Here is a 23,165-nt window from a genome sequence, read left to right as displayed (position 1 = left end):
TTGCCTCCCACACTCCGTGGCTGTGCCAGGCAGACCGTTGGTGCAGGCTCCTGGCCTCCCACACACATGGAAGTGGCAGAAGAAGTAGGATCCTGGGGTCAACTAGCCCCGCCTTCCTCCTGTGGGGAAAGGGCAGAGTCATCTCCTGCCCTCTTCCCCACCCCTTATTTGAGGTTCCTGCCCGCACCTGTATCTGTGCACTGCAGAGAGGACTTTATCACTACTGTGCTCTTGGCCACTGGCCCCATTGTCCTGCTGGTGCACTCCAGAGGAATCCAGTCCAGCACTGAGTATGGACATTAACTGGGCTCCCACTGTGGTCCAGACAGTGAATATCTAGCTTCAGCCTCTCAGCAGCCCGGTGAGGTACTCATTATTGTCCTTGTGGGAAAGATGCTGGAACTGAGGCTTAGAGAAAGGAGGTCACTTGACCAAACACACCAGGTGGTAATTGATAGGACCAGGAGTTAGAGCAGGAGTGTCTGCCTCCAGAGCTTCTAACAACTCAACTTCCTGTTCTTCCGTTTGTTCATTTGTTCATTCACTCATCATGGAGGACTCACTATGTGCCAGGTACTATTTTAGGCCCTTGGAACATAGCAGTGAACAAAACAGCCAAATACCTGTACCTTGAGTTTATATCCTAGCAGGGGCTGGGGGAGAAGAGAGAGAACAGACAATGAACGTAACTGAACTAATCGATAAGCAATTATATAGGCTGTCAGATTCTGAATGGGAAAAAAAAAAGAGGAACAGAGCCAAGGATCAGGAGTGGTGGGGGCGGGATGGGGAGGGCGTCACCACCTAATTAGGATAGCTGATATTGAAAAAGCAGGAATTTGGGGTGCCTGGGTGGCTTCGTTGATTAAGCGTCTGCCTTCATCTCAGGTCATGATCCCGGGGCTCTGGGATCGAGCCCCAAATCAGGCTCCTTGTTCATCGGGGAGCCTGCTTCTCCCTCTCCCTCTGCTGCTTCTCTCCTTCTCTCCGCCTTGCTTGTGCCTTCTCTCACTCTATCAAATGAATACATAAAAAAAAAAAAAGAAGAAGAAAAAATAAAGAAAATAGTACGTGTTGGTGAGGATGTGGAGAGATTGGCCCCTCGCACACTGCTGGGGGGAATGTGGAACACTGGAGCCTTTGTGGACAAACGGCATCTCAGCAGATTAGTGACCTACCAGTTTTCCTTCTGGGCGTATCCCCTAAAGAACCGAAAGCAGGGATTCCAACAGACATCGTGCACTAATGTTCATTGCCACATTATTTACATCAGCCTGCAGGTGGAAACAGCTCAGGTGTCGGCTGTTGATGAATGGATGGACAACATGTTGTGTGTATTGATTATGGCTCATAGTACCGAGTCTTAAAAAGGAATGGAATGTTGACACACGCTACAACATGGAAGAACCTGGAGGACATTATGCTAAGGGAAATAAGCTAGACACAGAAGGACCAATATTATAGGACCCCATGTATGTGGGCTCCTTAGAGTAGTCACACTCATAAAAGGTAGAATTGTGGTTGCCAGGGGCTGGGGCTTGGGGGAAGGAGGAAGTACTCTTTCATGGGCCAGAGTTTCAGATGAAAATGATAAAGGTCTGGAGACGAACGGGATTGGTAGTAACGCAGTCATGTGAGTGTACTCAGTAGCCCTGGACTGTGTAGCTAAAAATGGGCAGAATGGTAAGATTTATATAATATATATTTTAACCACAGTTTTAAAAAAGGGGAGAGAGGGGCACCTGGGTGGCTCCCTTGGTTAAGCATCTGCCTTCAGCTCAGGTCATGATCTCAGGACTCTGGGATTAAGCCCTACACTGAGCTCCCTGCTCAGCGAGGAGTCTGCTTCTCCCTCTGCTGCTTCCCCTGCTTGTGCTCTCTGGCTCGGTCTCTCTCAAATAAATAACTAAATAAAATCTTAAAAAAATAAAAATGTAAAAAGGGGGAAGGGTGGAGACTGACCAGGATGGACCTCTCTGAGAAGGTAAGATGTGAGCAAAGACCTAAAGAAGGTAGAGCAGGGAGGCCAGGGGCTCTGGGGGAGGAACTGTCCAGGATGGGGACACGCTGTGCCGACGTGTTCACAGAGCAGCATGGAGCTGGTGAGATAACCCCCCTTCCAAATTCAAAGTCCTGAGTTCCACTCCGGGGGTGGGGAAGGAAGGGGGCTTGACAGGAGGTGGGGGGGCCTTTGACCGTAGGAAGTAGGGAGATGGGTTGACGTGGCCGGCTACGAAGCCTTACCAGGAGCATGGCCCATAGCTCCTAACGCTTGGCTCTGTCACATCGTGGGTGCCCCCCACTTACTCAGCCACCTCATGGTGCTCAGTGGTCTGTGGGCTTAGGAACTTTGTGATCTGTGTGACCAGCCTCATCTATAGCATAACATGGTACAGTCCAGCTTCACTGTCCCTGTGGGTATGTGGGTATCGTGACACCACAACCCAGCTCTGCTCCCATGCCCCTGTTATTAGACCTCTATGACCTGGTTTTCTTGGCTTCTTTGCTATGATATCATCATGTATGTGTCCCTGGGAGGTGGGCGAAAAGCTAGGGAGAAAGAATATAATTTGGTTGTTTTCCTGCATTAATTTGAATAAAAATTTGGATCATCAGATTTTCCTGCCCGTTTTTCAGATGCCAAATGACATTGGCTGGCACGATTATGCCCCTCCCCCAGCCAGCTGTCTTGCAGATGGAGACTAGGGAGTAGAGTGTGACTCCATCCTTCAGGAAGTATTTATTAAGCTCCTAGGTGGTGCCCAGCCCCGGAAAAACACATCCATCCCCTCTTCTAACGAAATAACTCAAGTCACATGACCTGCCACAGTGCCAGAAGATCCCTCTGTCAAAAAACAAAGCAGAAAAGAATTGGCCTTTGTTGGGATCCTCCTCTGGGCCAGGCATGGGGGTCTGTATCCCCACTTTCCAGCCAAATGGAAGCTCTGGGACCTCAAGTGACAAGTCCAAGGTGACACAGGAAGGACACGAATAGCTAGCATTTGAACCTGGCTGTCTCACAGGCTCTTGCAACTAGACCAGCTCTTTGCTCCTGATTTTCTACCAGACCAGTGACCACTGCTCTCAAGAATAGGCCCTCAGGGGCGCCTGGGTGGCTCAGTGGTTAAACCGCTGCCTTCGGCTCAGGTCATGATCTCAGGGTCCTGGGATCGAGTCCCGCATCGGGCTCTCTGCTCAGCAGGGAGCCTGCTTCCTCCTCTCTCTCTCTCTCTCTCTCTCTGCCTGCCTCTCTGCCTACTTGTGATTTCTCTCTGTCAGATAAATAAATAAAATCTTAAAAAAAAAAAAAAAAAAGAATAGGCCCTCAGACCCCCTATTCCAGGACAGCTCCAGGGCTGGAGGGAGACAGGATGGATGAATAGAGGTGGTCCTCAACCTCTCTCCGCTTCATTGCCAAAGTAGTCATTCCCTCTGCCCCTCGGGGGACTCCTGGATTCCTGCCCTGCTTCTTCTTGTTTCGACTTTGTAGGTCATTACATCCCAGACCAGGCTGATGCACCCAGAACTGAAGCCCAGCCTGGCCCTGACTGCTTCCTAATAACCATCTGCATCTCCGAACCTGGCTTTGAGTCCCAGCACCTGGTTGTCCCCTTGACCCTTGAACTTTGCCGGCTCTTCCAACCTGCATCAACTTGAGGGTTTTGTCACAGTCATGGGCCAGCTCCTGATGCTCCCTTGTCTACAAACTAAATCAGAGTAGTCCTTTTGGTAGGAGTCCCGGCTGGTTCATCTCCACACTGCACCTGGTACCTTTTGTATATCATCTCCTATGCACGATGTCCCACGTCACCCCCAACTCCTGGTTGTATGACCTAGAGACACTCTCACAGTGCTTCTCAGGAGACATGACCAAGAGTGCATGTAGCAGTATATTTTGTTACAGCAAAAAACTGCAGACAGCCCAAATGGCCTTTCACAGTGCAGTGGATAGATAAATCGTGGCTATGGAATAATATATAGCAGTGAAAAAAGAACAGCAGCTAAACTCATCAAAGGATGAATTAGAAACACAATAAGCAAAAGGAAAAAAATCACCAAAGAATACACAGTGATCCAAGAATATGATGTTCAGAAACAAGTAATAGTAAATACTATCTTATTTAGAAAGGCACACATAGGTGGTTTTTCGTTTTTTGTTTTGTTGTTGTTTAATAGAAAAACAAGGGATTGCTTAACACAAGATTTTTTTTTTTTTTTTTTAAGAGAGCCTGTCTCGAGATGTTGGAAAGTTTTTCTCCCCCACCCCCACTTTTTTTTTTTGACAGAGACAAGAGAGGGAACACAAGCAGGGGGAAGTGGGAGAGGGAGAACTAGGCTTCCTGCTGAGCAGGGAGCCTCATGCAGGGCTCGATCCCAGGACCCCAGGATCATGACCTGAGCAGAAGGCAGACGCTTACCGACTGAGCCACACAGGCGCCCCAACACAAGGTTCCTAATGGCTTCCTCTGGAAGACAGGGAGGGCTTAGAGGGGCTTCTCAGATTCAGTAATACTTAATTTCTTCACCAGTTCACAGGTGTTTACTTGAGTATAATTGTTTGAAATATACTGTGTTTTCATGCAGTTTCGTGTGGATGCTAGATTTCACAGTACACCCCTTAAAGGTAACAAGGGATTGCAAAAACCAGACCCCAAAAAGCTTGAGTCGGTGCTAAGAACAAAACCTTTAAAGATCTCTCAGAAGGCAGGAGGGGAGAAAGCTGCAAACAATAAGAGAAACCACTGTGTCTCTGGAAGACAGACAAGACCATAGAACCTCAGAATTCTTGGTTTTCCCCAAGAAGGAGCAAGAGCCATTGGAAATGAAGCAATATTCAGATCCGTAGCCGAGGAAAGCATTCCCAAGAGACCCACCAGTCCTGCCAGGTAGCGGTCAGCCCAGAAACACTTTCACATTGGCCGTGGAATATGTTTCTGAGCCTGTGTTTAAACACAGTCATGTTTGTTGTTCTGGGAATTGAATCAAAATCACAGAGCTCCTCTGAAAAGACCTGGCTGGGTATAATTGGCCTGTCCAATTTTCTGGTTCCAGCTCTATTCATTTCCCGCGTGCGGCCCACTCCATCTGGGGACAGAGGCGGGCTCCGTGGCCAAACACCACCACAACACACTTGCCCTCTCAAATCTGGCTTAGAACAGGCAAGACAGTTAAATATTTGGGGTGCAGAGGGATTTCAGGCTGCCGGCAAATGAAGAGTAAGAGCGGGCCCGCAGGCTCTGTTGACAAAGCAAGTAATTAACCACAGTTGTGAAAGCGTCCTGAGCCTGTCCTCAGATTTGGTGACCTCGCTAGACCACTCCAAAAACGGGGACAAGATGGCCTGTGGAACCCGAGAGAGAAGGAAGATGGGGGAAGTATTTAACTATCATATTAATATTAATATTTAACTATCTTGCTGCACGTGGGGAATGAATAGAGTTGGAATCAGAACATGGGACATGCTGATTATACCCTGTGGCGGGAGGGGTGGTCCCTGTTCTCGGTGGCTTGCGGGGACCTTTCCACCTCACAGGTGATGGGGAGACGCGGGGGGCCAGGACGGCACCGGGGGGACACGCAGCCCCAGAGCTGAGGCAGTGAGGAAGGGGTGAGGCCCCAGGTGGAGGCTGGCCCATCCCACACAGCCCCGCCACAGCCACAGAGAGCCACCTCCCTCCGAAGCTTGCAAACACTCCTCACCAGGAATTGTGCGGAAGCCTCCCAGGAGCGAGCCCCTTGCCAGGGGTTAATGGAAGCCAGAGCATTTCCTTTGGTTCTGAAATAGTCTAGCCAAGGTGTTTAAATTATCTGTCAAGAAAACAGATAGCACCCTCAGAAGAGTCTTTCTCACTGCATTTTTTTCTGTTCCACTACACTGCCAATTGCTTGCCTTCCAGACTGATCTGCTTGCTCAAAAACCACTTGAAATGAGAAGAAAATTCACAAGGGCTCCCTCACACTCTCGGGCTGTGGTGGGGTTGGCAGAGAGGTCAGGTGTGAGCTCCATCTTGGCTGAGGCTTGATTTCCAGCCTGTCTCCTGATGAGGCGCAGGCCTGGCTCCAGTGTGGGGAACCCGCCAGCCCCCAGCAGTACCTCGGAAGCAGGAGACTGTCCAGACGGGATGAGCGGGGGCCTAGAGGATGGGGAGATAGCCAGACTCCCCGACACACACACACACACGCTCTGGAGGCTATAAAGTACTATCCTTTATTTTTTATTTTTTATTTTATTTATTTATTTGACAGAGACAGAGAGGGAATACAAGCAGGGGAAGCGAGAGAGGGAGAAGTAGGCTTCCCTTGGAGCAGGGAGGCTATTGTGGGGCTCAATCCCAGGACGCTGGAATCATGACCTGAGGCGAAGGCAGACGCTTAATGACTGAGCCACCCAGGCGCCCCAAGTAGTATCCTTTAAAAATCTTTATCCTTTAAAACACAAATACTGCCAGGAGGGGTTTCACTTAGCTTTCTGGAGCATGTCAGTCATGAGTTAGCACTTCCCAAGGGGTAAGTGCAGAGCCTGCAGTAGGAGGAGAGCTCTGTCCCGTGGCTCTGGGGCTACTCAAAGGCCTTTATTGGTGCAGGATGGCTAGGTTTTACCCTCCAGGCCCTTGGGGGATGGATATAGGGACGACCGTCAGAACGGAACGGCTCCTGAAGGCAGGGCATGAAACATCGTCTCCGGTGGTAGAAAAACTTGGCCGTGGCCCTCAGTCTGGGGTGGCTTTATGCCACGGGTCACTCATTTGCACACACATGCAATCTTTTCTTCCGTGGCTCTGTCTTAACACAGAGGCGGTGCTGAATGAATGTTGTTTGAATTAATATCTGCTCCGTCTTCAGAGGCTGATTGTAAGCGTCATCTTTCTGACATAAGGGAAGCCAGCAATGAGGAAAGATGGCCGCTCTAAACTCAGTTTGTACAGAGCAAAAATGGCAAGGAAAAGAACATTTTCAAAATAAGAGAGAGATAGGGAATGAGGGAAGGAGGAAGAGGAAGAAAAAAAATTCAGAAAATCATGTATTTTGGTATGACAAAACTTTCCCCTAGTTTTAGTTCTGTTGGTTACCTTAAAGGGACGGATAAGTGTGTACTTACCTATAGAAGTTTTTAAATATTTAAGGCAGTATTTGTCTAATTGCTTACGTTACAATAGACAGAGTGTCTGTTAACACCCCTTGGCCTCTGAGAATGAGGAGCCCAGACATGAGCAGATATATCAGCCACTTTTTTAAAACTTATTTAAAAATCAGTTAATTAACATACATTGCATTAGTTTCAGAGTTAGAGGTCAGTGATTCATCAGTTGTAGGCAACACCCAGTGCTCATCGCATCACATGCCCTCCTAATGCCCATCACCCGGTTTCTCCCATCCCTTCCAGCACCCCTCAGTTTGTTTCCTATGATTAAGAGTCTCTCATGATTTGTCTCCCTCTCTGATTTGGTCTTGTTTTATTTTTCGCTCCCTTCCCCTATACTCTTCTGTTTTGTTTCTTACATTTCACATATGTGTGAAAATATATGATAATTGTCTTTCTCTAGTTGACTTATTTCACTTAGCATAATACCCTCTAGTTCCATCCATGTCATTGCAAATGGCCAGATTTCTTTTTCTTTTTCTTTTCTTTTCTTTCTTTCTTTCTTTTTTTTTTTTCCATTGTGTATATATACCATTTCTTCTTTATCCATAGTTTGGCTATTGTGGACATTGCTGCTATAAACATTCGGGTGCACGTGCCCCTTTGGGTCCCTACATTTGTATCTTTAGGGTAAATACCCAGTAGTGCGATTGCTGGGTCGTGGGGTAGCTCTATTTTCAACTTTTTGAGGAACCTCCATACTGTTTTCCAGAGTGGCTGCACCAGCTTGCATTCCCACCAACGGTGTAGGAGGGTTCCCCTTTCTCCATACCCTCTCCAACACCTGTCATTTCCTGACTTGTTAATTTTAGCCATTCTGACTGTTGTGAGGTGGTATCTCATTGTGGTTTAGATTTGTTTTTCCCTGATACCGAGTGATTTTTCATGTGTCTGTTATAGCCATTTGGATGTCTTCTTTGGAGAAGTGTCTGCTCATGTCTTCTGCCCATTTTTTAATTGGGCTATTTGTTCTTTGGGTGTTGACTTTGATAAATTCTTGATAGATTTTGGATACTAGCCCTTTATCTGATAAGACATTTACAAATATCTTCTCCCATTCTATAGATCGTCTTTTGGTTTTGTTGGCTGTGCAGAAAAAACTTTTTATCTTGAGGAGGTCCCAACAATTCATTTTTGCCCTTGCTTCCTTTGCCTTTAGCGGTGTCTCTAGCAAGAAGTTGCTGTGGCTGAGGTCAAAAATTTTGCTGCATGTATTCTCCTCAAGGATTTTGATGTTTTCCTGTCTCACATTGAGGTCTTTCATCCATTTTGAGTCTATTTTTGTGTGTTGTGTAAGGAAATGGTCCAGTTTCATTTTTCTGCATGTGGCTGTCCAATTTTCCCAACACCATTTGATAAAGAGGCTGTCTTTTTTCCATTGGACATTCTTTCCTGCTTTGTCGAAGATTAGTTGGCCGTAGAGTTGAGGGTCCGTTTCTGAGCTCTCTATTCTGTTCCATTGATCTATGTGTCTGTTTTTGTGCCAGTATCATGCTGTCTTGATGGTTACAACTTTGTAATAGAGCTTGAAGTCTGGAATTGTGATGCCACCAACTTTGGTTTTCCTTTTCAACATTCCTTTGGCTATACAGGGTCTTTTCTGGTTGCATACAAATTTTAGGATTATTTGTTCTAGCTCTGTGGAAAAAATTGATGGTATTTTGATAGGGATACACTGAATGTGTAGATTACTCTGGGTAGCTTAGACATTTTCACAATGTTTGTTCTTCCAGTCCATGAGCATGGAACGTTTTTCCTTTTCTTTGTGTCTTGCTCCATTTCTTCATGAGTACTCTATGGTTTTTCTGAGTGCAGATCCTTTATGTCTTTGGTTAGATTTAGTCCTATGTATGTTACAGTTTTAAGCCAGTTTTTGCTTTTGTTGAGACAATCTGGAATTTTGGGTCAGAGTCTCTTTTTTGTTAACTGATTATTTTATTTTTTTAAAGAGATTTTATTTGTTTATTTGACAGAGAACATGAGCAGGGGGGAGGAGCAAGGGAAGAGGGAGAAGCAGGCTCCCTGACCCCGATGTGGGGCTCCATCTCATGATCTCCCGGATCATGGCCTGAGCCAAAGGCAGATGCTTAACCGATGGAACCACCCAGACACCCGTTAGCTGATTATTTTACATCTACGTTTTAAGCATCATTTCCTTCACATTTTTATCATTTTGTAGTTATACGTACCCAGTTATTTAGACTGAATTCTGTCTTTATTTCATTGATCACTGTTCATTTTCTGGTACCATGAGTTCCCCACTCAGGAGCTTTTTATTTTAATTCATTTGTTGATCAAATGAACTCTACTTTTGAGCAATTTTTTTTTAGGAAAACTAGATGCACCTGTTTTCTATTTTTTGCTGATATGACCCACAGTACCTTTTCAGGGTAAGAATCACAGCCATACTCCGGATCACAGAGACACCCCCTTACCTAGGGCAGGTAGAGGTTGCTGTTCTAGGGTTGAGGGCTGGCAGATACCACGGGGCTCCTTGGGCTGCCTCTGTGTGGAAACAGGCCTAGTGGCCTACTCTCTGCCCCCACTTGCTGCTCACGCTGAGCAGACACACAGTCAGGTCCATGCCACAGTCACACACACTATATAAATGCCGAGTCTCCTTCCTTGAGTAGGGCAGCAGGTAATCAAGCCGTTAGCCAGAACTTTAAGGTGTGATGGTCCCAATCTGGTTTGAACTAGTACTAAAAATGCATTTGTGTGTTACATCAGCACATCTCATGTCAACTTGCCTTGCTCGGTATCAGCTTGTCGCTGTTGGCTATAATTACGGCTTTTCATACTCAGCTTGTCACCACGGAAACCTGGTTTGAGGGTCCTGGCCAGCTGTCTTTGAGAGCAGATGCACTCCAGCCAATAGCACACGATGCCCCCAGCCCTTTCTGCTTTCTGAGGGACGCAGCACTAGAAGCCCCGGTTCCCTTTGGAAAACCATCCAGGTGTTTCCCATCATCAAAATTCCGACTCCTGGGGTGCCTGGGTAGCTCAGTCAGTGAAAAATCTGCCTTTGGCTCAGGTCATGGTCCCAGGGTCCTGGGATCGACTCCCATATCTGGCTCCCTGCTCCATGGGGAGCCTGCTTTTCCCCCTCCCTCTCCCTCTGCCTCTCCCCCTGCTTATGCGCGCTCATGCTCTCTTTCTTTCTCTCTTTCTCCCTCACTGGGTCTTAATTTACAAAAGTGACTAAGTGACAACACAGAGGCAAATGCCCTTGAAAGAACAATCTATTGCATATAGTTCCCAAGAGAAGGGGGCACGCCACCCACGGGTTTTATGGAGAAGCACCAGGTTTGGTCAGGAGGCAGGAAAGAGTGAGGGGAAAACCTAGGCCAGGGCCTTTACTGGGGTTTCTATGGGAAGGGCAAGGCAGGGCAGGGTAACTGTCTTTGGATTGGCTAGTTGAAGCAGTTTAGAGAGGCGTTGGGGCATACAGGGCGGCCCTGACTGATTTAAGGCAGGGGGATACTGGCCGGGTGGGTGAGGGTCAACTAAGGCAGTGTTTGACGGTGTGGGGATGAGGGCTTGTCACATGACCTTCACGTGCCTGCAAAAACCACATCACAGGGCCAATAGCAACATCTTTGGCCAGTAGTTTGGCCATGTGATCAATGGATGCCAAATAGACAAATACAGAATCTAAGAAAAGTTAGAACACATTGTCCCTAAGTTAGTTCAGGTTGAGAAATGCAAAAATAGCATTTGATTTAGCAAACCCGTGCATGATTTTATAAGAAGTTGAAGAGGGCAGGTCCCAGGCCAGACTGCATGGGCTCCAGTTTATGTTCTTGTCTTCCCTGTTCTCTCTGCACTGGGTGTGTCCTTGTCTGTAAAATAGAGTTATGCTGATACCGACAGGATGGGATATTGGTGAGAGTTAAATAAGTTACTGTATATAAACTCCTAAAAACGGTCCATAACACATACATAATGCTCGACAATTACTGGGGATTTAACTTCTTAATTTTTTGTAACAATTAAACACCTCAGGGTCAGATGGCATGTGAAGATCACATTTTTTTAAAGATTTATTTATTTGCCAGAGAGAGAGCACCAGCAGGGGAAGCAGCAGGCAGAGGGAGAGGGAGAAGCAGACTCCCCGCTAAGCAGGGAGCCCGATGAAGGACTCGATCCCAGGACCCTGGGATTATGACCTGAGTAGAAGGTTAACGCTTAACCGACTGAGCCACTCAGGCACCCCTGAAGATCACATTTATGATAATTATCTTGACCCCTACATCCCCCAAATGAAAATTACCATGATCCGATTAATTCCTTTTGAATTTTTCATTCCTGTGCCATATTTTAATTGACCTGGTATTTAGATCATGACTTTCTGGTCTGAGATTCAATTTTCCCTGAAGGTTTTTACTGATTTTTTTTCTTCCTCAATGAAAAAAGAATAATGAAATGCTATGCCCTTTTTTTAAAAAAATCTTACTAACACGGTATTTATTTGCCTCCCCTCTGTCAAACCCTAAGCCAATCACTTTCTGCAGACTACCTGGGGAGGTATAGGAAAAGGAACATACAGGGCAGATGAGACTCAGGAGAAAGACTTATGGGAGGTGGAGACAGCTCCTTCAGATAGTGAAGAGGATGAGAAAGGCCACCTCAGGCAAAAGAACCTCATGGCCTCCAAGAACGCAAAGCCCAGAATGGCATAGGAGAAGAGCTCTTGCTTCAGAGAGGGATTCCTGGCCTAACCGATGATGAGGTTCCCCAACACAGCAGTCCGAGTCCCAATGAACTTGGCTTCCCTGTCAATGTCCCTTGAAATTCACTGGTTTGGAAGGTGTTGCTGGGAATAAGTGAGGTCAGGGGATGTGGGGCTGCCAAGCTGCTGAGGTTCTTATAGGGTACCCCATCTGTCAGTGTCCCTTGTGCTTTTAGCCCCACTACAGACAGTGAGAGGTGAGAGGTGCTCCTGTCCAAGAAGGGGGTGGAGATGAACTTTGCACAGGCAGACATCACAGGGAGTTAGGGCTGTGGCAGGAGAGCTGCTCCCAGGGCAGAGAAGACAAGAGAGTGAAATGTTATGCCCTTTTACAGCTTTTTGATTTTACCTTCTGTTGTGCAGAGCCTTCTCTTTTCCTGTCAGAAACCCCTGTAGACCCTCTTGGGGCTCCAACCTGCACTGGTTACTGAGAGCCGACCTCATGGGACTTCCTCTTACCACCCTCCAGAGTTGGAAACTCTGTTTCTAGGAGCCTGCGTCTTCCTCTTTTTTGTTTTTCACCTGCATTTTGCTGGAGCCCATCCTTAAGTAGCCTCTTTTTTTTTTTTTCCAATTTTATATAAAATATTTAATTTTTAAAACACAGGCTATTCATGTCACATGAATATCTTCAATTTTAGGTTAGCTGCTATGGTCAGCAGAATTATCGACTGTGACTATTAAGAATAACTTAGATACTGTGACTTCTAGGAAAGTCTAAAGCGCTAAGACCATATTAAAATTTCAGATACTTGAATACTGTAGCTATTTTGCTAAATTTCAAAATATTTCTTCACTTCCTGCAATGTAGTTTTATTATAAGTTGTTAGTACACAATATTCAAATAAAAGCAAAATAATTTTTCTTCCATTCATTTCTTTCTCCCCAACCAAAAAAAAAAAAGTTCCATCGAAAAAATAAAATGATCAACTGAAATCAACTCATTTTATAGCAGTAAAATGGTAAAATATCCACTTTAAAATATCCTTACTGTCACCAAACTATAATGTTTCCCATATACTGTTTTGAAATGAAGGGTCACAAGTCAATAGAGGGCGTGGGGGTAAAAAGACTGAGTTTAGAACTGGAGCAATTTCCATTCTAAAACAGTTCTATTAAGTAGCCTCTTAAAAAGAGAATGTGTAAGGAAAACTTGGAGTCCTTGCAGATCTAAAAAGTCTCTACTTTGCTCTCATGTTCAATTGATAGTTTGGATTATAGAACGCTGGATGCATACCTTTTCTCAACCTGTGTTGTGGATGATAAGTCTGATACTGTTCTGATTCTGGTTTCCTCATAGGTCTGTTTCTTTCTGGAAGCTTCTAGGATCTTCTTTTTTATACTTGGAACTAAATGATTTTGAGTATATAACTATTGCTTTTTTAACTTTTCATTTTTCCTACCTTATATTCAATAAAAATCCTTTAATCTGAAGACACATGTTCTTCTTCAGGTCCAGGAATTTTTTTTTTAATTTCTCTTTCTGGGAAGTCTATTATTAGGAGTTTAGATCCCTCAAATTGAGCATTTTTGTTCCCTATCACTTCTTTTACATTTTTCTGTTTCATTCTCTTTGTGTTCCACATTCCAAATTTCCTCATTTTTCTCTTTCAGCCTTTATTTTATTTTATTTTTTTAAAGATTATTTATTTATTTGACAGACAGACAGGCAGAGAAGCAGTCAAAGAGAGAAGAGGAAGCAGGCTCCCCGCTGAGCAGAAAGTCAGATGCGGGACTGCGATCCCATGACCCTGAGATCATGACCCGAGCTGAAGGCAGAAGCTTTACCCACGAGCCACCCAGGCGCCCCGATTTTACATTTTTATATTTCTACTTTGTATTTTTAACTTCTAGGAGCCTTTTATTCTCCAGTTGTTGCTTTCAAGTCCCTGAGTTTAGCTTTCCTACTTTAGTCAATTAGTTATCAACATACCTGATTATTTCTTTTTCTAGAAGTGTCTAAATAGAGATGGACCTCCTGCTAGAGGCCTGGAGCCTTAAATGTCTTAAAACAACAACCATTTCTTTGCTCTTGAGTCTGCAGTGTGGGCTGGGTGCAGCAGGGAGGTTCTTCTGCTGAGACCTCCCAGCGTCATCCGAGGGCTGCAGTCATGGACCATTCAACTGGGGGAGGGGTCCGAGAAGGCTCCCTCCTCTGCAGAAGGTGCTGGCTATGGCTGGGGTGTCTCCGTTCTTCTCCATGTGGCCTCTCATCTTGTACACTGGACAAGGCTCTCTCACAGGATGGCCACAGTGTTCCAGACAGTGAGAAGGGAAGCTGCCTGGCCTCTCGAGATCTGGCCAGAAGTCCCGTGTTCCCACCACCACAATCTGTTGGTCAAAGTAAGTCACAAGCCTAGAGCAGATGTGAGGGATGGGGAAACAGACCCCACTTCTTGATGGGAGGAAAGGATAATAATTAGGGGCCATTTTTTAAACTTCTATAACCTCCCGGCTTCTCACTCTGTCTTACTCTGCTCAGGCTGCCATAACAAGAGAGCACAGAAGGAAGGCTTAAACAACTAGAATTTACTGTTCACCCTCTGGAGGCTAGAAGTCCCAGATCAGAGCTCCGGCAGAGCTGGTTCCCACTGAGAGCACTCTTCCTGGCCTGCAGATGGCTGCCCCCTCCGTGTGTCCTCCCGCAGAGGCCAGAGAAGCAAGCTCTCTGTTGTCTCTTCTAAGGACATGAATGCCATCATGAGGGGAACCCACCCTTACGGCCCCATCTGGCGCTAACTACCTCCCGAAGACCCATCTCCAAACACTGCCTCCCAGGACATCAACATAGGAATTAGGGCATGGGACCCACTTCAGTCCATGGCACCCTCTAAGCCAGGGCTTCTCTTAAGGAACTTGAGTTACATAAAACCTTGAAATTCAGATGAGCTCATGGCCTCAGCTGGCAGATTTTGGTGTGCTTTCAGGCACTGGGGCCTATGTGCATCCTACTGTTACAAGATTTGGAGCTTTCAATCTGGTGCAGGAAACAGGCATATACATGGATAGTCAGAACTGTGTGTGCATTGCAGTGGGAGACCTGCACAGTTCTGTGGAAGCTTCTGGATAAATGTCATTTCCTAAAGGCTGGATTTCTTCATCCCAGCCCAGGGAGGAAAGAAGGAAAACTGGTACAAAGGCCTGGAAGCAAGAGACAGCTTGATGTGGTCAGGGAGTGGGAGCAGCTCTGTCTGGCTGATCCCGAGGGCAGGGCAGGAGGAGGCAAGAGATGGGGCTGGTGAGGGAGGCAAGGCTGGTAGAGTTCTGGGGTCCTGTTGGCCATGATATGGAGTTTAGCTTGCATGGTGGAGTTCCCAGGAGGTTGACATGCTGTGTGTGCGTGCATGTGTGTGTGTATATGTGTGTGTATATGTGTTCAGGTAATGGGTTAGGGAAGGCTGTGCAGCCTCTCTGCCAGGTGGGTTGACTCCTTAAGAAACTCTTTTTACAAGACCAAAGTGGAAGCAGGAAGACATCTCTGTAACAGGCCATTTCCTGTGGCTTTTCAAGACCAGGCCAGCCTGGAGCTTGTTAAGCAGACACAACATGGTCTCCCTAAAGACAGAGCCTGAGTTCTGTCCCCTGAGGATGATTCCTTTGCTTTGCCTTCCTCGTTTATTCGTTCAATTTGTCAGTCGGCAACATTCTTGCCACGCTGCGGCTCCTCGCGGGGCCCTGGGAATACGGGGGTGGCTCGGGCACAGCCTTGCCCTTGGGCTCCCAGCAACCTGGCTGGGCAAAATGCTGGAGTTGCTGCATTTGCATGTGGCCTCCAGGAGCATGGCAGACGTGCTCTGCCTCGGCTCGAGGTGGTGCAGAAGACTTCTGACGGGCAGTGTCACTGCCTTGGTGGGAGACGAGGATGAAGGGCATGTCAGGTGGAAGGAACAGCATGTGCAAAGGCCCCAAACTGTACCTCTGCGCAGACCCAGGTGCCTCACCTGAATTCATTCAAGGGCACTCCCGAGTTGTTTGAGAGGCAGGAGCACAGGGAAGGGATGGGGTAATGAGCAGGGACAGAGGTCTTGGGCCATCCCTTGTCCATCCTCCCCAGTGGCTGGTCCCCTAGGATCCTCTTCTTCCTGACAGGGCCTGGCACTCACCGCCTTCTCCAGCCACAGCCATTTAGGAAACGCCAATGATTAGCGATCGTTATCATGGTAATTAAAATTCCCTGGGAACAGCTTGGCTAATATCCATCAGTAGCTGCAGTCAGATTGGCCGTGAGCTGAAATCCTAATGAAAACCTCGAAGCAGAGCACAAAGCAGTGCTATACGGGGAGGGTTTCATGCCACTGGCCACCCCTCCAAATGCTGCTGCGTGGGTCTTTTCTTAACTAAAGGCATTTTCAAGGCTGGCCGCCGTCCTGGCCTTATCACTGCAGACCACACGTGGGAAGAGGACTAGGGCTTTGCAGAGTCCCACGGCCTCTCCTGGAAGTGGAGGTTTTCCAATCTGTGGAGGGCTTCTGCTGCTGCTGTTCTTAGGGCAGGCCAGGGGTGGGGGCTGCTGGGCCAGGCCACAGGGCATGGGCCTGGATGCTCAGAGCAGAAAAAACGGGGTTCAAAGTCAAAGCTCCGGTCCTGCATTTTTCAAGGCATGAGAAGGTCTGAGAATGGGCAGGGATTCACGTGGGGGGAGGAGACACCCCTCAGCCAGCTGGGATCCCTCCCACCTCAACTCAGCAGTCCTGCTCTCCCCTGTGGAAGGCACTTTCCAAAACACTGCATTTCATATGCTCCTTCCCAGGAGTGCCCTCCACAGTGGGTAAGGCCCCTGCGTGCTCCAGTCACCCCTGCTGTGGGGGCTCAGGAACTGCGGTTCGTCAAGCCGGTCTCGGATCTCTGGCCTTTCTGGTCTTCTGGTCTCTGTCCACTGTGGTGGCGTCAGAAGTAGGCAGACCCCAGGCCCGAGGATTATGAACTCACATGGAATGACTGACCCACTGGACCCCAGGATAAGCCCATGGGGTCATCTCCCTGCTGAGCATAAATGTCAGAATGAATTATATGAAAGTTAATGGGGGGATTTATAGGTCAAAAATAATTGAATACCAAAAAAACCACTGACTGTCCACATGTTCATGCAATGGAGCCTAATAACTTTGGGCTTTTTATCCTATTTTGGGGGGAGAGGGCAGCAAAGCAAAGCAAGCTTTTGTTTTGTTTTGTTTTGTTTTAAGATTTTATTTATTTATTTGATAGAGATCACAAGTAGGCAGAGAGGCAGGCAGAGAGAGGGGGAAGCAGACTCCCCACTAAGCAGAGAGCCCGACGCGGAGCTCGATCCCAGGACCCTGAGATCATGACCTGAGCCAAAGGCAGAGGCTTAACCCACTGAGCCACCAAGGCACCCTAGATTTGTTGAGCAATAGCAAAGTGATAGTACAAAGCTCCCAGAGAGTGAGGGGACCCAAGAGGGTTGCCATCTTTATCCTATTTTCTAAAAGCACTTTACTGATCAGTATTTTTTTAAGCATGGGGTCGGGGTGGAAGTGGATCATTGCAACAGGTGATGAGCCTGAGGGCCTGGGGCCTGTTGGCTGTGATGAGCCAGGGGACCCAGGGACAGCCCTGGCTGTGGGTGGCACTGGTGCTCTAGGAAGGGCTGGGAGTACCTAGTCAGGGAGGTTTGCAGGAGAATGCTGGACACTGGTACGCCCCGCTGAGCACTACTACCAATTCCTCCTCCTCCCCCTCCCCTTCCCCCTCCCCCCTCTCCTCCTTCCTCTTCCTCTTCCTCTTCCTCTTAGATTTTATTTATTTATTCGACAGACCACAAGCAGGGAGAGTGGGAGAGGGAGAAGCAGACTCCCTACTAAGCAAGGAGCCCAATGCAGAGCTCAACCCACAACCGTGGGATTGTGCCGTAAGCCCAAGGCAGACGTTTAACTGACAGAGCCACCCAGGCACTCCTAAACATTTCTTCTTTATCCCTCTTTAATCTGAAACAGTTAATCCACTTCATTAATTACAAGGACTTAGGTGAAACCCTCAGGTCACATCTCTAGGAAGATGACAGCTGTATGGATTGGGATACTTTTGGCAAACTACCTATAGCTGCCAGTTCAGCCATGCAGCCTGTTTGCTGAGCACCTCCTACTGTGTGTCAGACACGTGCTAGGAGTTCGAAGATACAGTGGTGAGTGCCCTGTCCCTGGGCCCCTTCCTGGATGGTAGAGCCTAGTGGTCTCTAAAAGTGAAAGGACCAGGGGCACTTGGGTGGCTCAGTGGGTTAAGCGTCTGCCTTTGGCTCAAGTCATGATCCCAGGGTTCTGGGATCATGTTCTGCGTCAGGCTCCCTGCTCAGCAGGGAGTCTGCTTCTTCTCCCTCTGCCTGCTGCTCCTCTTGCTTGTGCTCTCTCTCTCTCTCTGTCAAATAAATAAAATCTTAAAAAAAATAAAATGAAAGGACGAGCCAAAAGGCAGACATGACTCAAATGTCCATCCATGGATGAATGGCTAGATAAAATGTGGTGTAGACCTACCGTGGAATACTAGTGTTGAACCTCAAAAAGGAAGAAAATTCTGACGCAGGTTGTGACACCTTGAGGATCTTATGCTTAGTGAAAGGCCAGTCACAAAAAGATCAATACCCCACGATTCCATTCATATGAAGTACCTAGAGTCATCAAATTCTTTCTGAGTCAGATTCTCAGAAAGTAGAATGGTGGCTGCCAGGAGCTGGAGGGACAGGGGACTAGGGAGCTGTTGTTCTGTGGGTGTAGAATTTCCACCTTACAAGATAAAAAGTGCTCAGGAGATGGGTTATACAACATGAATGTGCTTAACACTACCGAACCATACACTTAGAAATGGCTAAGATGGTAAATTTCATGTTATGGATTTATGTTTTAATATTTTAATATTTTATTTAGTTGAGAGTATGCATGAGCAGGGTGGTGGGCGGGGTGGGCTACAGGGGGAGAACCAGACTCCCCGCTGATCAGGGAGCTGGACAACAAGACAGAGGGCTCGATCCCAGGACCCAGAGATCATGACCTGAGCCCAAGGCAGACACTCAACCAACTGAGCCACCTATGGACATTTTTTTTTTTAAAGATTTTATTTATTTATTTATTTGACAGACAGAGATCACAAGTAGGCAGAGAGGCAGGCAGAGAGAGAGAGAGGAGGAGGAAGCAGGCTCCCTGCAGAGCAGAAAGCCCGATGTGGGGCTCGATCCCAGGACCCTGGGATCATGACCCGAGACGAAGGCAGAGTCTTTAACCCACTGAGCCACCCAGGCACCCCTATGGACATTTTTTAAACTAAAATTAATTTTAATTTAAAACAAAAAAGGAAAGTGAGGACTATGCACATGCCTGGGCCAGAGCCATGGTCCCAGCTCTGGAGGAAGAACCGAGAAGCCCACGATGAGGCCTCAGTGAGGATCAGGCATGCGTCTGGCCCTGTGGAGTCTCCAAACGCAACTCCGTATCATCTCTTGGTCTGTCCCACGGAAAGCCACACAGCAGTAACACATAAACCTTGTCACTGAGTCACCCTTGGTGTTGTCCCCTCCAGTCCCCTTCAAAGAGGCCCACACAATGTGCCCCAGAGGAGACCATGGGGCCCCCATCCTCCCTCCTGTGGCACCTAACTCTGGTAGCTGCAGGTCCCGACATGCATGTCCCCCACATCCGGCAGCCCGTGGGAACTGCTCTGAGCTGGTCCCCAGACCAGACCCTAGATCTCACTGGGAAATGTAGTGCAGGTTTCCCAGCCTGAAGGCATGTAGCACTCCACTGGAGCCTCAGCTCTTCTTCCTGGAGGGCGGTCCGGCAATGGATGTCCCCATCTAAACTTAGACGCACTCCTTGACCCAGCAGATCCGCCCCCAGGGTGTTTTGGTTATACCCATTATGGGTGTAAGGCCATAACGGACACCTGACTGATGTGTTTGCAAAGATGATCACTGCAGTGCTGTTCACAAGAGTGAAACTTTGGAAACCAGGTAAATGTCTATCAGTGGAAGGCTGGTTTAATTATGTTTCATAAATCCAAACTCTGAAGCCATGGAAAAGGGGTGGTGGAGACACAGAACAGTTGCTCTGATGCAGGGTTAGGTGGGAGGCAAACACAGGGTGCGTCTACACGATTCTTTAGAACAAATTGTGTTCGTGCCCTGGGCATACAGTTGGTTCTTGAGGGCTTGCTCCATTCGATCCCCCCGAGGTCCAGCCCATGTTGGGGGGGCAGGAGGCCGGTGTGCTCAGGGGAGGCAGGCAAAGCAGAGGCAGAGTGAGCACCTCGCTGGCCACCTGTGGCCTCTTGGGCTTGGGCCTGTGTTCTCAGGAACCACGTAGCAGCTGCACCAAGACAGGGTGGCCTTGGCAGCCACTGCTTGAGCCCCTTCCCTCTGCCTATACGGCAGCTCCCTCCCCTCAAGGCGCCCATTCTGCAGGACACTCAGTCCCCGATGAGGTCTGCCCTGCTGAGGCTTTACTCACCACTTAGCCACACTTAGTGAGCATCTACTTTGCATCTATAAACTGTTGGGATGAGACTCTGGGACCTCCCCTGTAGAACAGAGGCCAGTAGAATGAGGGCTGGCCTTGGGCAAGTTGCTTAAGTTGTTGGAGCCTCAATTTTCCCATCTGGAAAGTGGGGATAGTAACAGAGCTTCTTCAAAGAACTTATCACCAGATGCCTCTGGCAATGGGGAGGAGACTTTTTAATTTTGCACCATGTCAATTTTAGACTGTGTGTACACTCTGTCAATTCAAATAAATACTTACTGTAGGAGGGCCGTGTGAGGATCAGAAAGGGTTTTTTAAAGGGGTCTCCACAGGCATTCATCCTACCAGATGGATTCTATGTTATTCAAGAGCCACACGAAAGCAGTCCCTTCTGCAAGGGTACCTGGGAGGGAGGGGTGAGTGATCTGAGCCAGGGACAGGGTTGGGACTCAGTGGCCCCAGGCCTAGCACTCTGGAGCATAAGAAGATGACTCATGATAGCTGAGTGATTTCAGTGCTGCACAGTTAGGTGCAGAGTATGTGCAGACCAATTACCTGGGTTGAGCTTCTCTAGGAAAACCTGTTGAGTAGATTCTAAGTGGGAAGCACTGTATGTTCTTTGGCTCTGTTGGAGAACCCTATGTACTTTGGTATCTTAAAGGCTCTGAGGAATCCTGCAGTAATGCTTTGTTTAACCTAGTGCTTCCCAAGTGTACATGATTAGAAACTCTTTTTTTTTGGTCCAGCCTGTGTTAACAAACCATAGAACTAAGGTACAGAGGAGGCTTGGGGATTAGGAAACTCTGTCCTAGAGAAAATCAGGACAGCCTCTGGCCTTCTGATTTTAAATTCTCTCTTCTGAGGGGCGCCTGGGTGGCTCAGTTAGTTAAGCGTCCAACTCTTGATTTTGGCTCAGGTCATGATCTCAGGGTTGTGAGACGGAGCCCACCATGGATCTTGCTTAAGGGTCTCTCTCTCCTGGGCACCTGGGTGGCTCAGTGGGTTAAGCCTCTGCCTTCGGCTCAGGTCATAATCTCAGGGTCCTGGGATCAAGCCCCACATCGGGCTCTCTGCTCAGTGGGGAGCCTGCTTCCCCCATCTCTCTGCCTGCCCCTCTGCTTACTTGTGATCTCTCTCTGTCAAATAAATAAATAAAATCTTCAAAAAAAAAAAAAAAAGAGTCTCTCTCTCTTCTCCCTCTACCCCTCCCCTCCCCTTCCCCTCGGGAACTTGGTCCACTGGTTTTAGGATTTCCTTGTCTGTCAGATGAGAGAAGAGGGTGGCAGTGACGGCCATAAGCATCTCATCTGTCTGGTGGCGTCTTACATTCATTCCAGAGTCTGGTCCTCGTGGCTGCCCTGTGAGACAGGAACTCTTCCTACATTTCACCTCCTGGTGATGAAACTGGGAATCTGGAAGGTCCATGTGTCCCTATCTCACAGCGGCCCGGTGACAGATCCAAGGTTTGGACCCCAGCCATCTGCTCTGCATCGCCAAAGTCTTCTCTGAGAAGGTCACGTTCCTTCAAACTCTCCCCCACCCCCCTTACTGAATATCCTGAACATATATCCTTCGGTGGAAAAGAGATCAGGGAGTACTTGGCATTTCTTGAAGTAGGCATGGAGAGTTTGATGACCGTATCTCAGTGCTGCTAGGAATTCTAACCTGGGACTCTCTGAGGTTGGGGCCCTCCCTGCACTGGCACAGAGAGCGCCTCAACCCTGGGGAGCTCTCCAGGACAGCTTCCAGTATTGCACCGTCCCTCAGCCTGGCCCTTCTCTGAGCTTCCTGCCACTCGATCTGCCCCAGAGCCTCGAGGGAAGGGGCAGAGGGGAGGAATGCAGGTAGCATATGGAGCACCTTCTGGGCGCCCACAGCACAGAGCCCTTTCCAACAGGAGAGAAGGGCGGGCCAGTATGGGAGTACAGGGAGGGCTGCCCTGCGTCCCTTGCTCTAAGCAGATGTCACCCCTGCCAGGTCTGGAAGAGGTCAGGGGCCTGGTTCTACAAAGGGCTCCCCAAGTACATCCTGCCGCTGAAGACCCCCGGCCGGGCCGATGACCCCCACTTCCGACCTCTGCCCATGGAGCCCACCGAGCAAAAGCCCAGAAGCACTGAGACTAGTCGTGTCTACACATGGGCCCGAGGGAGAGGTAAGTCCCCTTTGCTGCCTGTTCCAAGATAGCAGCTGTCACAATTCTGCTGTCAGCCAGCTGGGCAGTGCTAAGGCACCAGGCCAGGGTCTGCCACACCTGCATGGGGCTCATCCTGGCACATCGTCCCTCCCTGGGCCCTCAGCTTGCCACCCACACCCACGTGGGCGGCTGGACCTTAGCACAGGGATCGCTTGGAGCAGGGGGTCCACTGGGGGGCCATTTCACAAGCAAAGGCTCCTTTGGGGCTAGGGATGCTGTGAGCGCTATGGATCTTCGCAGGAGCATGATACCTACTGAGGTTTCCCGCAAAGTATGAAAATGCAGCTTTCCAAAGCTGGCCTGTACCATCTCTTCTTGGTGCTTCTGTTGCATCTCTGGAAGGAGGACTCCTGGTTTCCCTGGTCCTAATGAGCAAGATGACTGTGCCTAGGGCCCTCTGGGTCACGTGGAAGCTGCACTGCTGTGGCAGCCGGCCAGGTGGCTGCCATCGGAAGGGAGCTCAGCCCCACTGGTGGTCACAGTACCTGGTATGGTAGACGGCCCTCCCCGATTTGCAGGATGCTTTAATGTTCGTGATCTTCATTTTTAAAATTCCTGGTCTCACATCAGGCTCCAGAGGTGATCAGGGTGGGTATTTAACCCCTGTTTTAGAGAGGTGTAGCCTGAGGCCCAGGG

General features: G+C 48.3%; 1 protein-coding gene and 1 pseudogene across 4 annotated transcripts in view; one reads left to right on the top strand and one right to left on the bottom strand.

Annotated features, from left to right (window-relative positions):
• The window catches only part of RPH3AL (rabphilin 3A like (without C2 domains)), a 142,255-nt gene that overhangs the window by 93,990 nt on the left and 25,100 nt on the right, over positions 1 to 23,165 (top strand). For all 4 annotated transcript variants that reach the window (XR_004280426.1, XR_004280427.1, XR_004280425.1 and 1 more), the window contains one exon: positions 22,313 to 22,487. Coding sequence is in view for 1 of the 4 variants with exons in the window: in XM_032319990.1 (XP_032175881.1) it covers positions 22,313 to 22,487 (175 nt within the window). In the remaining 3 variants the exon portion in view is untranslated. The remainder of the gene's footprint in view (positions 1 to 22,312; positions 22,488 to 23,165) is intronic.
• LOC116577152 lies at positions 11,740 to 12,167 on the bottom strand (annotated as a pseudogene).

This window comes from Mustela erminea, chromosome 18 (assembly GCF_009829155.1).
Source record: "Mustela erminea isolate mMusErm1 chromosome 18, mMusErm1.Pri, whole genome shotgun sequence".
In the NCBI taxonomy this organism is placed as follows: Eukaryota; Metazoa; Chordata; class Mammalia; order Carnivora; family Mustelidae; genus Mustela; species Mustela erminea.
The sequence above is the reverse complement of the archived record's forward strand: the minus strand, read 5'-3'. Positions and strand labels throughout refer to the sequence as shown.